General features: G+C 31.0%; 1 protein-coding gene across 3 annotated transcripts in view; it reads right to left on the minus strand.

Moving 5' to 3' along the window:
* The window catches only part of LOC123691158 (slit homolog 1 protein), a 69,801-nt gene that overhangs the window by 6,939 nt on the left and 49,462 nt on the right, over positions 1-13,400 (minus strand). The window contains exons 1-10 of one of the 3 annotated variants that reach the window (XM_045635421.1): positions 12,406-12,555; positions 10,286-10,382; positions 8,445-8,625; positions 7,578-7,746; positions 6,955-7,064; positions 5,629-5,741; positions 4,711-4,847; positions 4,119-4,271; positions 3,661-3,841; positions 909-1,048 (exon numbers count right to left, since the gene is read on the minus strand). In XM_045635421.1, the coding sequence (XP_045491377.1) occupies positions 909-1,048; positions 3,661-3,841; positions 4,119-4,271; positions 4,711-4,847; positions 5,629-5,741; positions 6,955-7,064; positions 7,578-7,746; positions 8,445-8,618 (1,177 nt within the window). In that variant the 5' untranslated portion in view covers positions 8,619-8,625; positions 10,286-10,382; positions 12,406-12,555. Of the gene's footprint in view, positions 1-908; positions 1,049-3,660; positions 3,842-4,118; positions 4,272-4,710; positions 4,848-5,628; positions 5,742-6,954; positions 7,065-7,577; positions 7,747-8,444; positions 8,626-10,285; positions 10,383-12,395; positions 12,556-13,400 lie in introns of those variants that run through there. The other 2 variants (XM_045635419.1, XM_045635420.1) reach the window with 2 other exon arrangements.

Genomic DNA, 13,400 nt, shown 5'->3' on the forward strand with positions numbered 1-13,400 from the left:
CCAATTTCGAAGCTAAAAATATCTGAAATCGCTGACAGATCTAACACACAATTTTTTTTAACTAACTGCAAAAATCCTTATTAAAATAGTTAGTTAAAAGATTTTTTTATTTTGGACTCCTAACTTACGAAATTAAAATCCGAACAATGTGAATTTTTTTAGAAATTATAGTCGACATAATGATTATTTTCAGCAAGATATTTGACTTAGTTTAATATAATTTTTACATATTGCAATAAAAGAACGTCTTACTTATAAGATAAAATTTAAAAAATCAACTAAGGTACCTCTATTATTTTTCTACAATTTTTTTTAAAGTACTATAAAACACTACGCGCGACCCGATTAAAATCAGTCGGCAGCGAGCCTTTCCAGAGAGAGGACATGTTGCTCGGCGCTCTCCTGTGGACCTATGCTGTTCATAGTAAAAGGATAGCGCAAGCCGCGATCTATCGTAATAGATCGCGGAGATTTTGACTTGCGTTAAATTGAATAAGCCCTCTTAAAACAGAAAATTATTCCCAGATGAAATACACTATTGCAGTAAGAAATTTTATCAAACAAATAGTTTTGAGTGTAGTACGCTGCCATGTTCACGAATCGACACTCAATTTCACTGAAAATTTTCCACTTCGTTTCTATTGCACTCGTATTTTCCTTCAGATGCAGAATTTCAAATACTTTCGTTGTTTAATCAAATGAGAAAAGTTTCGTAAAGAATTTCAGACTCTATTTCGTTTTTACTGCATTCTAGGTATTCCAAAAGTAAATTACATTAGAAGTTAATTTAACTTGTGAAAAATAAATTGTGGAAACAAATTTAAATTCTGTATAGAAAAGTCGTATAAATAATTTGTTTCAGAGAGACATAAATGCGTAGTTTATTTAGAATGTTCTAGAATTCTTACCCATTATATCTACAACACGGAGAGTATCTAGTATGGGCTCCATTATCTCTTCAGGGATATGTTGTAGCTTGTTGTTTTGCAAATTCAACGTTTCCAAGGAATTCAAATTATCGAAGCCCATCGTCGGCAATTGGTGAATCCTGTAAAAATATTTGAGTATGAGACTTGAGTTTCTTTAAAACAATAAGTACTTATTGATTGATTATATTTTCCGTCTAATATAATCTTATAAACAACGTTGTGTGAAACAATTTCAAAAAACAAATATTAATCAATCGACATCATTTTTTCATTTGGTAAAATGAATTACCTATATCAAACGAAACTTTCATAATTATATTGTTACTCGTAATTGTTATTTCTTATGTTATGATGTTAATCTTCCAACAAATATCAATCTTTACAAAAAACTCAAAACAACGAAGCCCGAATAAATTGAAACGATTTTACCCAACAATATATAAACGTTCTAAGCGTTACAGTTATTGATTTTTCACATAATTTGTCTCAATTAACGAAGCTACAACGCCGCAGGTCCCAGGCGACATTAACAAAAGACGCTAGTACTGAATCGGGCCAAATTAATCAAACACGGACGTCCCAACGCCCCACAACAGAATTAATCTTGTCTAAGATAGCAGCTATAAATATCTTAATACTGTCAAGGCCGTTAGGATCACGAATAATGGGATAATCATTTGTACTAGTACTTTTATTTTACTAATAAGGCAATTCGTGGAAATTTGTATTCATTGTTGATGTTAGCTATAAATTGCGATTCAACATGATCATCGGGAATAAGTGCTTATCACTTAAATGAAGGCACTTACCTCCAACCCAAGATGAATACTTGTTTAAAAGAAATAAACAATTTTTATTTTATTTTTTAAGTGCTGACACGCAATCAAGACCATTATGAGTTTTTGTGTTGCCATGTAACAATTTAATTCATTTTAATAATTAATTTGCTAGTAAATATTTTCAAGATCATTCATTTGGTAAGTCAAAAATATAATATAATATCAAAAAATAAATAACTAACATAGATATACGGAAAGATTTGAATACAGTAATTAGGTGAACACGCAGCAAATTCAGGTCCCCAGCTCATAAATATGAAACGTAAACGGCCTAAATAAACGTGAACGTATTGAATAATTAAATTGAGTTTGGGATTCCTTTATGGCTTATTTTCAACTAAAATTTGAAAAACACGTTTTAAGTATTCATTTGGTTGGGGTCTGTAATTATTCGTTGTAAATGCTGGTTTTTACCCGTTTATAATTATAAGATATGCGATTAGACATACAGATGAAGCTTGCCTTTTCTGGTAGTTTATAAAGTAAAGCAAATTATGCCATTTTAGAAACCAATAGTAATCATAATTTTCTGATTATCATTTTATTGGAAAAGAAAAGATGGGATACAATTATTTTTTTTTAACAATGGCAAGAATGAGCTTTAATATTTCATTTTCAACTCCATAGTAATGTTATTTAATTGATACTCCGAATTATCTCTTATGTGTTATCAAAACTATGTTTATAAAATTGTGTAGCTTTAATATTCTCATTGAATTTCAAATTTACAACGTGGTTTATTTCCATAAAAAGGTGTCGGAAACAAGTTGATGGCAGATTTTATATAACATGAAATCTGTTTCGTATAGAATAGTCATTAGCATTAACAGTAATCGCAGCATGACATTAATTACACTTGTTAGTCATATCTGTGCATTCTAGCATCAATTATAATTAGTTAACCATGTTAGTCTATTAGTACATCATCTAGCTAATTGACTAACATCTAGTTATCATATTATTACGTTCTCGTCATTTCTACCATAGTTAATAAAGTAAAAACACAGTTCCTATACAATTTTAATACATTTCATAAAAATATATATTGAATGATTAATTAATTTTGAAAGGAAGATCCGAGATTAAATAGCGCGTCGAATAATGACATTTAAAAGCCATAAATTATCATACTTCTAAAACAATATATAACCAAAATGCTCGCAATTTGTTACCACGGTTATTACAATTGCGGATTATCAACATTATAAATGACCCAAGTCTTACCCCGAAAGTTCTTACGACAAGCTCCACTTATAACCCGCTATAAAAAGCCTAAAACGGTAAAATATAACCTTCCACTTAAATATTCGAACAAACAGATAAGTACTAAGTTTTGGCATTTATTTTTCTATGATATTTTTTCTTTATTATCACAGTTTATTAACATTTGCAATATCTAATCCATATTCATATCAGCGACAATATAAAAAACCAAAGGAATATTTTTATTAACTTAAACACTTCATCGTGTAGCAAAGCAAATCCACCGAACTTTATAGAACGAACGCAAGTTTGAATAACAAAAAGACATCTAATAGTTTTCTGAATTGTTAATCGACCTTTTGACTAAAACTGTATCTAAGTAGAAACTAGTAAACGATAGAATAAAATAAATATTGAATATGACGTGTGTATTGGATCATTCCATGATCATTCCAATAGAAATTGTGATGAAACTATTAAAAATGAGTAAGTTGGATGTCGTAGCCGTCTTCGCCGGTATAATTATGTGATTTTGTTGAGCGTAGGTTGAGGTGTCGTAACCGATGCAGCGGGCGTAGCGCTTCCAACGATATATCGTGTAGACTGTAGACGGTTGTCGCTCAAGCGTAGATATTGCAAGTTCCTTACGTAATATTATTTAAATATTATTTTTTCAGTATAATACTTACATATTCTTCTGCAAATTCAGGAACGTTATAGAATCTCCGTAGCCAGTGAACGCGTCTTCGCTAATGTAGGTGATGTTGTTGGAGCGTAGGTCGAGATGTCGTAGCCGATGCAGCGGGCGTAGCGCTTCAGATGGTATCTCGTGTAGACGATTGTCGCCCAAGCGTAGGTATTGCAAGTTTTCTGTAGTAATTAATCAATTCTTATTTTTATATTTGTTACATAATATATGATTCTATAAATTACATATAAACCTGTTTATATCAATTAAAGGTAATAATGATATAAGACCTTCCAATAGTAAGGTAATTTCGATTTTCAACTTTTCACTGATTAACAAAAACCTGATGTCAGAATAACCTAAAAATATGCGCAAAAGAGAATATCAATTCAAAATATTTTTAAATCATGAACCACGACAAAGACGATTTAATTATAAGTAAAGTTATAACCGACTTACCCTCAAGGCCGACGAAGGCCTTTTCATCAATGCGCTGTATTAGATTGCCTTCAAGTTCCAATGAATTGAGGAAGTTTAAGTGAGAAAATACCTGAGATGGTACTTCTCTCAATTGATTATGAGCTAGTCCCAGTGAATCAAGACTCCTCAAACCTAGTAAATAAAATATTAATTAAACAAAACAAATATAAACGACAGACAATATTTGAAATGTTATTTTAACTAAATACATATCAGTTACCCGTGTCCTAAACAACACTCGAATCTGATAATTAAACCGACCTAATTAACCTTCATACAATCAACGACAACAAATATAACATGTTAATCAACGGAGGAAAACCTGCAAAACATTATACAATTAACTTTGATTGTAAGCGTGATAACAACACGTCGAAACAACATGCAATATATCAAATAATAAAAATATTATGTATCTGTACGTTGTACTCTATAATATTAACATAAATTCGAGAATTCATTTATCAAACGAAACGAAAATAACACACTTAAGTTTTTATTTGATCGAAATAAGAGTACTGAATAAAACAAGACGGGATATCGAGATACAAAGGAAATGTTATTACATTACCCGCGAAATCTCCTTCCGAAATGGAAGTAATGCGATTCTCTTGCATCTCGAGTTTCTTCAAATTCTCGAGTAAGGCTAGAGCCTTCTGCGGCACCGCGGTTAGTTCGTTGCCGCCCAAGTTCAGACGCTTCAGTTTCCTGGGAACCATTTATCATATAAGCTCTGATGTTCCGTTTTAATTGTTTGTGTTATGCAAATTACTTTTTGTTTTTATTGTATTAGTATACGGAAATTGTAGTTTGATATACTGTTGAAAATATAAAGATAATATTGAATAGATATATATTATCATCGAATTTACATATTCCTAACTTAATAATTATATATTAATTAAAAAGTTTTGTTATTATAAGCAACAAAATATGTGATTATTTTATTGCTCTTACTATTTTTCTTTAAAATCATTGTAATAAATAATTTGTTGTTTTTCCACAAAATAAGCATTGCAATAAATAATTTACTTAGCAGTGAACATGATAGGTATACTATATAAGAAGACTATCGTCTAAAAAAGGTAAGTTTACGGTTTCGCTTTGTTTCTCACTGTTACATTAAGAATCACCCGGGATAAGGTAAAGATAAGCTCATTTTTTCCTAATTTATTCAACGTAAACGGGATCTGAATACATAAAAAGTAATGAGCTGAAAAGCTTAAAGAATGCTTTTAGCTCGACTAACACCATCGTTATAATGGTGCCATCATTTTTGATTAAAGATCCAACAATAATAATGTACTTTGTCCTTATTTTCAATAGAATATAAATGCAACCTAATTTAATTAGCAGTGTAAAAGATATCATTTCCAATAAGTACACTAGTTGTAATATAGAATTTCTTAAACTCAATTAGAACAATAGATATTCAAACTGTATAAGAATATATTAGGTACTAGACTATAAATAATAAATATGTACTTACTTTTCTAAGCCTTTAAAAGCTTCACCGTCAACCACCGATATTTTGTTTTCATACAAGGTTAAAATTTCCAAAGTGTCGAGACCCAAAAATGCCTTGTTATGTACCGCAGTTACCTGAACAAACAAATTTGAATTGGTTTTAAATTTGAAGCCACAAGACCCCTGGGTATTTCTTTAAATACAAGCGAAGTAAAAGGTGAGTTAATATATGTTTTTGATATTTGAAACTTCGCTAACATAACATAAAAAATTTTATGATTTTGTTATTAAAGTTGTTCAATTACGATTAACAATATTACTAATGTACCGTTGGGCGTAATAATTTTTGTGTTGTTAATGTGAACTGAACATGAACATTTTGATAATTATATTATTATTTAATCGTACTGATCTATTACCAACTATGTTTATTAAATTAAGTTTTATTTTTCAGACTAACAGACAGCTTGAAAAGTATTAATGAATATATTAATTTGGCTCACCCCTGTCCTTAGATCATTATAATGATCTAAGCCCCTGTCATATTTATATTAAAATACTAGATTAATTATAGCTAGAAAGACAGAGCCGCTTATTAAATACCATATTTGTGAGCTCAGTAAAGATTTTCTTCTATATTGAATTCATTTTTCGCCTATATTGAACCGAACAAGATGACAAAGAATCGAAGTTCAGATAATTCTTAGAAATGCCAATTATTATTAATGTTTATGCACAAGCTGAAGGTTCACTTCCATAGAATACTAACTTCATTAGTGAAGTTCGAGAGGAAATTGCTTCTTTATTATTTGTGGACGCTTTACCGAAATACAAATTACGTGGGTGTTGTTAAATGAAAGTTTGTAACAGGATAGCTTTTAAATGTATTTTCCGATGCGATAATTTAAATTAATAAGCGTGAATTTGTTGTATTATTAGACTTCGAATAATGGAAATATAATAAACGGATAAAATTATTACTCAAATTAACGTTTTTACTAATAACAGTAAGATAAAGAGATTGTATTAATGTGTACAGTGTAATAATCTAGATTCTGGACTCTAGGGTAAGTAGAAAAATATTTTTTTTTTGTATTTTTATATACCTACCTATTTTTTATATATTTAATCAGTTAATAAAAAATATTAATTAAGAAATAAGCATATTGAATAGCTTTTACTAGCACAATAGAAATATAGAATATTAAACGAATTCCATTTTTTATTTGGAAGTATTGATTAATTCAGAATCGTATTTATATTGTAATTTTCACGTCACGGTCAAAGTGGTTTTATTAATAACGTACATAGATATTTTACTAACACAATATGTATTCCATTTCCTCACCTTATTATGATTCATGTTGAGAATAAGCAGATGGTTTAGATGCGTGAAGGACGAGGTCGGAATGGTCGCAAGTTTGTTCTGAGACACATCGAGCTGCGTTAACTTGTTGCCTGAAATAATCCAATATATTCAATTTGTGAAGAAACTTGTTATATTACAATGTTCAGAATAATCATTAATTAAAAAAAATTAAACTCATAAAAGTCAGGCCATTCGCGCGCAAAATTTTACGTGTTCTCGCGCCACAGATTATACATATTGATGAAGCGTTCTAAATTTGAAATTGAAATAAAAAAATATAACTATTCGAATGAGTTTACATTTAAATGGGTCCTACTATAATGATCCATACTAATATTATAAATGCGAAAGTAACTCTGTCTGTCTGTCTGTCTGTTACTCAATCACGCCTAAACTACTGAACCAATTTGCATGAAATTTGGTATGGAGATATTTTGATACCCGAGAAAGGACATAGGCTACTTTTTATTGCGAAATATGTACCACGGGTGAAGCCGGGGAGGACCGCTAGTATTAAATAAATGACTTGAAATTAGAAATGAAATAAGCAAATGTTAATTCAAGTGAAATAATATTATGTTAAACTCGGGTTTATAGCTTACCAATAGAGCTCAAAGATGAATCCTCGATAACAGCTAGGCTACTATTATGTACCGTCAAGTGCCGAATATCCAAGCCAAGGAATATGTATGAAGGAAGCTTGGCCAAATTGTTATGACGCAGTTTCAGGTAGAAAATTATCATTGGCTTCGAACGAAGTGTATTCATCGCCTGGAACAAGAAATACCATATAAATATTGTAACAAACAACTACTTTTTCATAAATTTCACAGTACTGTTCTTGTAGGTATATCTATAAATGATCAACTAAATTAAAATTAAACTAACATTAGGTACTTGTATTATAACAAGATTCCTACGAAGTACTGTTACAATATACCTACAATAGGTATGCATTGTATCATTAATTATACAACATCAAGGCTTTGAAACAAGCCTCTTTGTCCTATATAGGCTCATAGCTGGTAATCACTTAACATCAAGATTGTATAATGTGAATCTTGAATCAGGAATGTAATTAAATGAAAACATAGGCCTGAGACATATACGTTTTTGTATGTGGTAAGAAATTTGAAGGAAGGAGGAACCTAAGTATTTAAGAAATTCAAATTCATAGAAGTTGTTTTATTTTATTTTTATTTATAGTGACTTATGTTATCTTCAGTCCAATATTTCTATGGACATGGTACCCAGATAACACTTTAAGATTCTAAAGTCATTTATTGTTTACTGGATTTAAATTAATCTCATAAATTTCACAAAAATCATCTCTTCTGTGACATGATATTTATTTATTTATATTACATAACTTATTAGTTTGTACTCTTTAAAATGCATTTTAATAGAACGATCCACACATTCAAATGCTTTCTAAACATAAAGGTATGTACTAAAAGCTACACACTAACCTTCTGTATATGTTGCTGCTCAGTGAACTCGCACAGTATATCCAGACCGTTCTTCTTCACAGTGCAAGTGCAGGGTGTGATCGTGTTAGGCGCGGGGCACTGCTGGGCGCCTTGCTGGTGTGCTGGCCGCGCGAGCAGCACCACGCAACAGAATACCAACCAACGGGGCATCATTTTGAGTCTGTGGTAATGTTTGATGTTAGAGGGAGTTGTGTGTAATACAACCCGTAAGTTCGTTGGAAGTTAAAATTCCGTTACGCTTTCTCAAAAAAAAAAGTAATTAATGTCTCAACGAATTAATTTGTGATCCAATAAAAAAATAGCCACTTATTTGAAAGATTTGGAAATTTATATAATGGGAAGAATGAATGAAACGTAGCGAACAGTTTTATAAAATCGATTGACTCTGAAGCATTCTATCCATAAACATAAAAATTCTGCTTAGCTTAAACTTGTACTTGTACTTTATTTCTAAATTACACCCCCAAAACTATTATAACTTTTTGCTGATATCTATTCAGAAGTTATTATTATATTCATAAAGGTACGCGGAAGGGATTGGCACTATTGGGAATTGTCACCGTACTTAATATAAATAAGTATTAGTTCAAATATCTTTTTAAAGTTTAAAAGATTACAAAATGCTTTCACAATTTTTCCAAAACCTATTACATAAATTTATGTTATTTTATTTATCAAAAGAAAATCTCACACACAAACAATTCAATCATTTCAAATTCCATTTCGTTAAAACGAAATAGGTAATGCAACTGAATACTTTTAAAATGAAAAACGCGTATCTGTAGATACCTACATTAATTTGACGCATAAATCCACATTAGAGGAAATTGAATCGGGTTGAGAGACGAGAGCAAACGTGTTCTAAATTTTAATATCGACTTTATTACATTTACATATTTAACCGGTTATATACGTACCGTTTGATGAAAACGCAAGGTAAAAAATATTTCAAGCCCTTTTCCCTGTCACAGATTGTTTATTTAACACTTATAGTCACATTCAATTTAGCGCCTTTTATTAATTAAACCCTTCGAGTAATCCAGATTAACATTGGCTTCAGGGCTTATCATTATTTATTTACAGCATTCAACAGTTTAATTGTGATTAGCTCAGAGTTATTTCATGAATTAATTACTAATCACGAAGTTACTCTGTGTTTATCAACGCGAAAGTCCTTAAAGTTGATCCCAGGGCAATCGTAAAATCGGTTTAGTACCGACGCTTCTAAGAAATACAAAAGCTATTTACTCCATACACGTTGAACTGAATATACGTATTCAAACGTAGACCGAAAACTTAAAATTTACATAATACTAGGTTTAGACCCTTTGGATAAAAAGGTCGGATGTTTATCGCAATTCTATAGAAGTAGCCGAGGCCTTGTCTCAAGGTCCGGGGCTTCCGTTTGCTTCTTTCGAACTTGTTCCACGGAGTTATCACAATGTTTGTAAATAATTCGTTACCGTAGTATTCATTTTTATCTCTATCACATCGATACAAATCATACATTGACTGCCATTTTATATCCAATAGTCTTCTGAAATTTTAATTTTCTTTTTCCTTACATAGGTACTTACTATCAGTGTGAAATATTATTCAAACTATCATAAAAAATATATCACAACGGTTATTTCTGAAAGAAAAACCTCATACTTTCAAGTACATTAATCTTGTAAGAGGCCCTTCAAGTTAAAAGGCCTGTTCCATGTAAATTAGGTATCTTTACCGAGTCACATTCCCCGCGAGCTAAAAGCATGGTACGTAACGACACCGATAAATTACAACAAGGTGGAACACACACATAATAATCATTTGCTTACGTGAGTGTGCGTGTTAGGTCGGCGAATGAGAATGGCGTGAGGGGTGCGCCACAGTCATGGGGCACTAGGTCATGTTAGTTGAGATTCACCTGCCACCCTGAAACAATGAATTCATTAAGATTTCGGACAATTAGCGCCTGTGAAATGTTATTCGTTTTTAACAGGAAATATTTTTATCAAGAAGTATTGAAGTTTTCTCACTCAATTATGATGTTTTAATTAAAATATATGTATACAATATCCTTGAAAACTTTTTTTTTCTTCTGTTTCTCAATTTATTATCTCGCTTCTTTGCCTTCTCCCCGTGGTTGCCTGGCAGAAATCACTGCATAGTGATAAGGCCGCCCTTTGTGCTTTTGTTTATTGTAAATTGTTATTTCATGTACCTGATTTATTGCACAATAAAGTGTTAAATAAATAAATAAAACTCTCTGAGCGATAAAGATGTTTCTATATTATTTTTAATACTAAAATTTCTCATAAATCACTTATGTAATGGAATATGACAATAAGTTTTTACAATACAACACAAGTCTATTTTACTTTAACTGTATTTAAATTTAAACTACTTATTATTTTTCCTCTACATCAAAAACGTAATTCATCTTGCAAAAAATAATTTTCATGTTATGAAAGGAAAAAATTGAATAGCGTTTTATAAATGGAAGGCCTTAGAGAATTCATCGACGAATTTTGGCAAACTCGCTTGATAATAAACTTGATATCGAAAATGTTTAAAGAGTGTTTCATTTTCAAACGATAACCGAATTCTAAATGATTTTACGATTATGATAATGTCAATGTGTGTCATGTAAGAACAGTTAATTTCTCATTTGGGAGTTCTAGTTAATATCTCGCTATTATTTTGCAAATCTGGGAGGCTTTTCTTATTACGCCCGACCCGAAACATTGAAACAAAGAGTGACTTGAATATATTATATTGAAGTACTCAATCTGTGTAGACAATGGGTGGCTGTAATTCTAAGGACTGGTAAATCCTATTCGGCATTATATGAAATTATATGAGTTTTTGAATAACAATGGCTTATGGCAATGGCAAAAAATATGTAGTTACATTATGTTTTGGGTGGGTATTAATACGTAATTGTTTGTTACAAATTTGTACTACCACTAAATTTGAAACCACTTTATACCTCAGTAAAGACTTCCTTTTCGTGTGCGTTATAAGCATTTTTTCAATATAATATACTAGAACCGAAATTATACAGTTAGAAGTTCTACCTTAGCCTTGAAACCTTATCATTTATTTTCCGTAAACAAATTTACATATTCACAACTTATTTTATCATCGTCTTCACATTTTGTCGTTGAATTTATTGTCGGCTAAAAAACTTTAATGTACGAATAAGGGAATACTATTTCTCCCAGACCTAACTCAAAATAAAAAGGACGTTTACCGTAGTACACTTTTTTTTATAAATGTTATCTACAATTGAATAAATCAATAACAAGAGCTTCGTAGTTATCTGTTTTAAAGACTATTAATGTTATTGTTAGAAAAGTTGTACATTGTTGTACGCTTCGGTGATAATGAACGACATGACAAATTACTTTTCCCATTATTTAGGTACCAAAGTATCATTCATTTTTAAGCATATCGTTTTCTTTTCTATATAAGTACCTAACTATTTTAGTATAAGAGCATTCATTTTGATAATTTATTTATATTAGGTATACATTTTTGTAACTTATATATACCTATTATTTGAATTGCAAATAATAATGTATGTCTCGATAGCCTGTTATTTTATACGCAATTCTGCTCTGTAACTTTTGTTAAACCGTTCAATTTAAATCAATAAAATATGAATGGTGCACAGATAAATGTTGTATGGGCCAATTTTTAATTGGATTAATGAAACTCTCTGAATTATCTGTACTACAGCAACAATGAAAATGACAAAAAAATCGTGGTTAATTCAATGAAAAAAATACAAAAAACAGCATTATTTTTTTAAATCAATCTTCCAGAAACAATATGTTGAATGTTTTATCCACACCATGAAAGCTGTCCCGACTTAGTTTACCACGGGGTAATGTTCTTATAATTTATTTGTATACTTTACGCATACCAATCCACACTAATTACCTGTACACACCAATTAGTACGTAGCAAATCGGGTCACAAATGAAACAAACACAGATTCACAAACAGGAACTTCCGCGTGCACTCTGTCACAAAACACATGCCGTTAAAACGCTAATATTGGCTAGCTTATCGACATATCAGTGTTATTCCTACGCAGATCGACGCTAACTGCGGCCCCTCGGTTACATCTATTATCATTTGATAGTTCATCTCCGTTCGGCCGGTGTATTGTGAGCGAACGTGTGAGGATCGCTTTAAGTGCCCGACCATTCGTTGCGGTCACCGCGAGTCGCTGAACTCACAGTTTTGCTTATCAATTTACTTATTATCTTTTGTTTTAAACGTAAAAACGTGGTCAATCTTTCGGTAGCAGAGAAGATATCAATCTGAATTCATTTTGTGTTATTGTTTCTATTGCTAATGAATGATTGATGATTTAATATGATTCTTTCTTTTTTCGCTTGTGTAAGAAAATCAATCATACGTTGACGTAACCTTTAATATAAAATAAACTACAATGTATTGTATTCGCGACTATGAAATTCCTTCTATTACAACTACGAGCTACGCGATGATAAAATGGCAAGTCATAAAACATAACATAGAGAACTATAATGGAGCTTATAACCAGACAATTTCGTCATATATTTTACAACTGTTTATATCCTTTCGCTAGTAACTTTTAGGTAATACAATTTTCTAACATCTTAGTTATTGTATTAAACTACCTGTATAGTGTATACTTCTATCGGCAAATATGTTACACAATATATGTACCTAATCTTTTAAGTAAAAGCTCTAATTGTAGAAGTAACGTGATTTCGCTGACACAATCATCATAATATGCGCAAGTTATTGCGTGATCTATTATCCAATCCAACATTCGTGCTCCAATCTTGATACAGCCCTAAAAACAATATAGTCTAATACATACTGTTTAATAAAACAGACCTAGTTTGGATGATTAAATTGTAATTATGTAGGTCAACTGTGTAACTTTAATTT

This window comes from Colias croceus, chromosome 4 (genome assembly GCF_905220415.1).
Source record: "Colias croceus chromosome 4, ilColCroc2.1".
In the NCBI taxonomy this organism is placed as follows: Eukaryota; Metazoa; Arthropoda; class Insecta; order Lepidoptera; family Pieridae; genus Colias; species Colias croceus.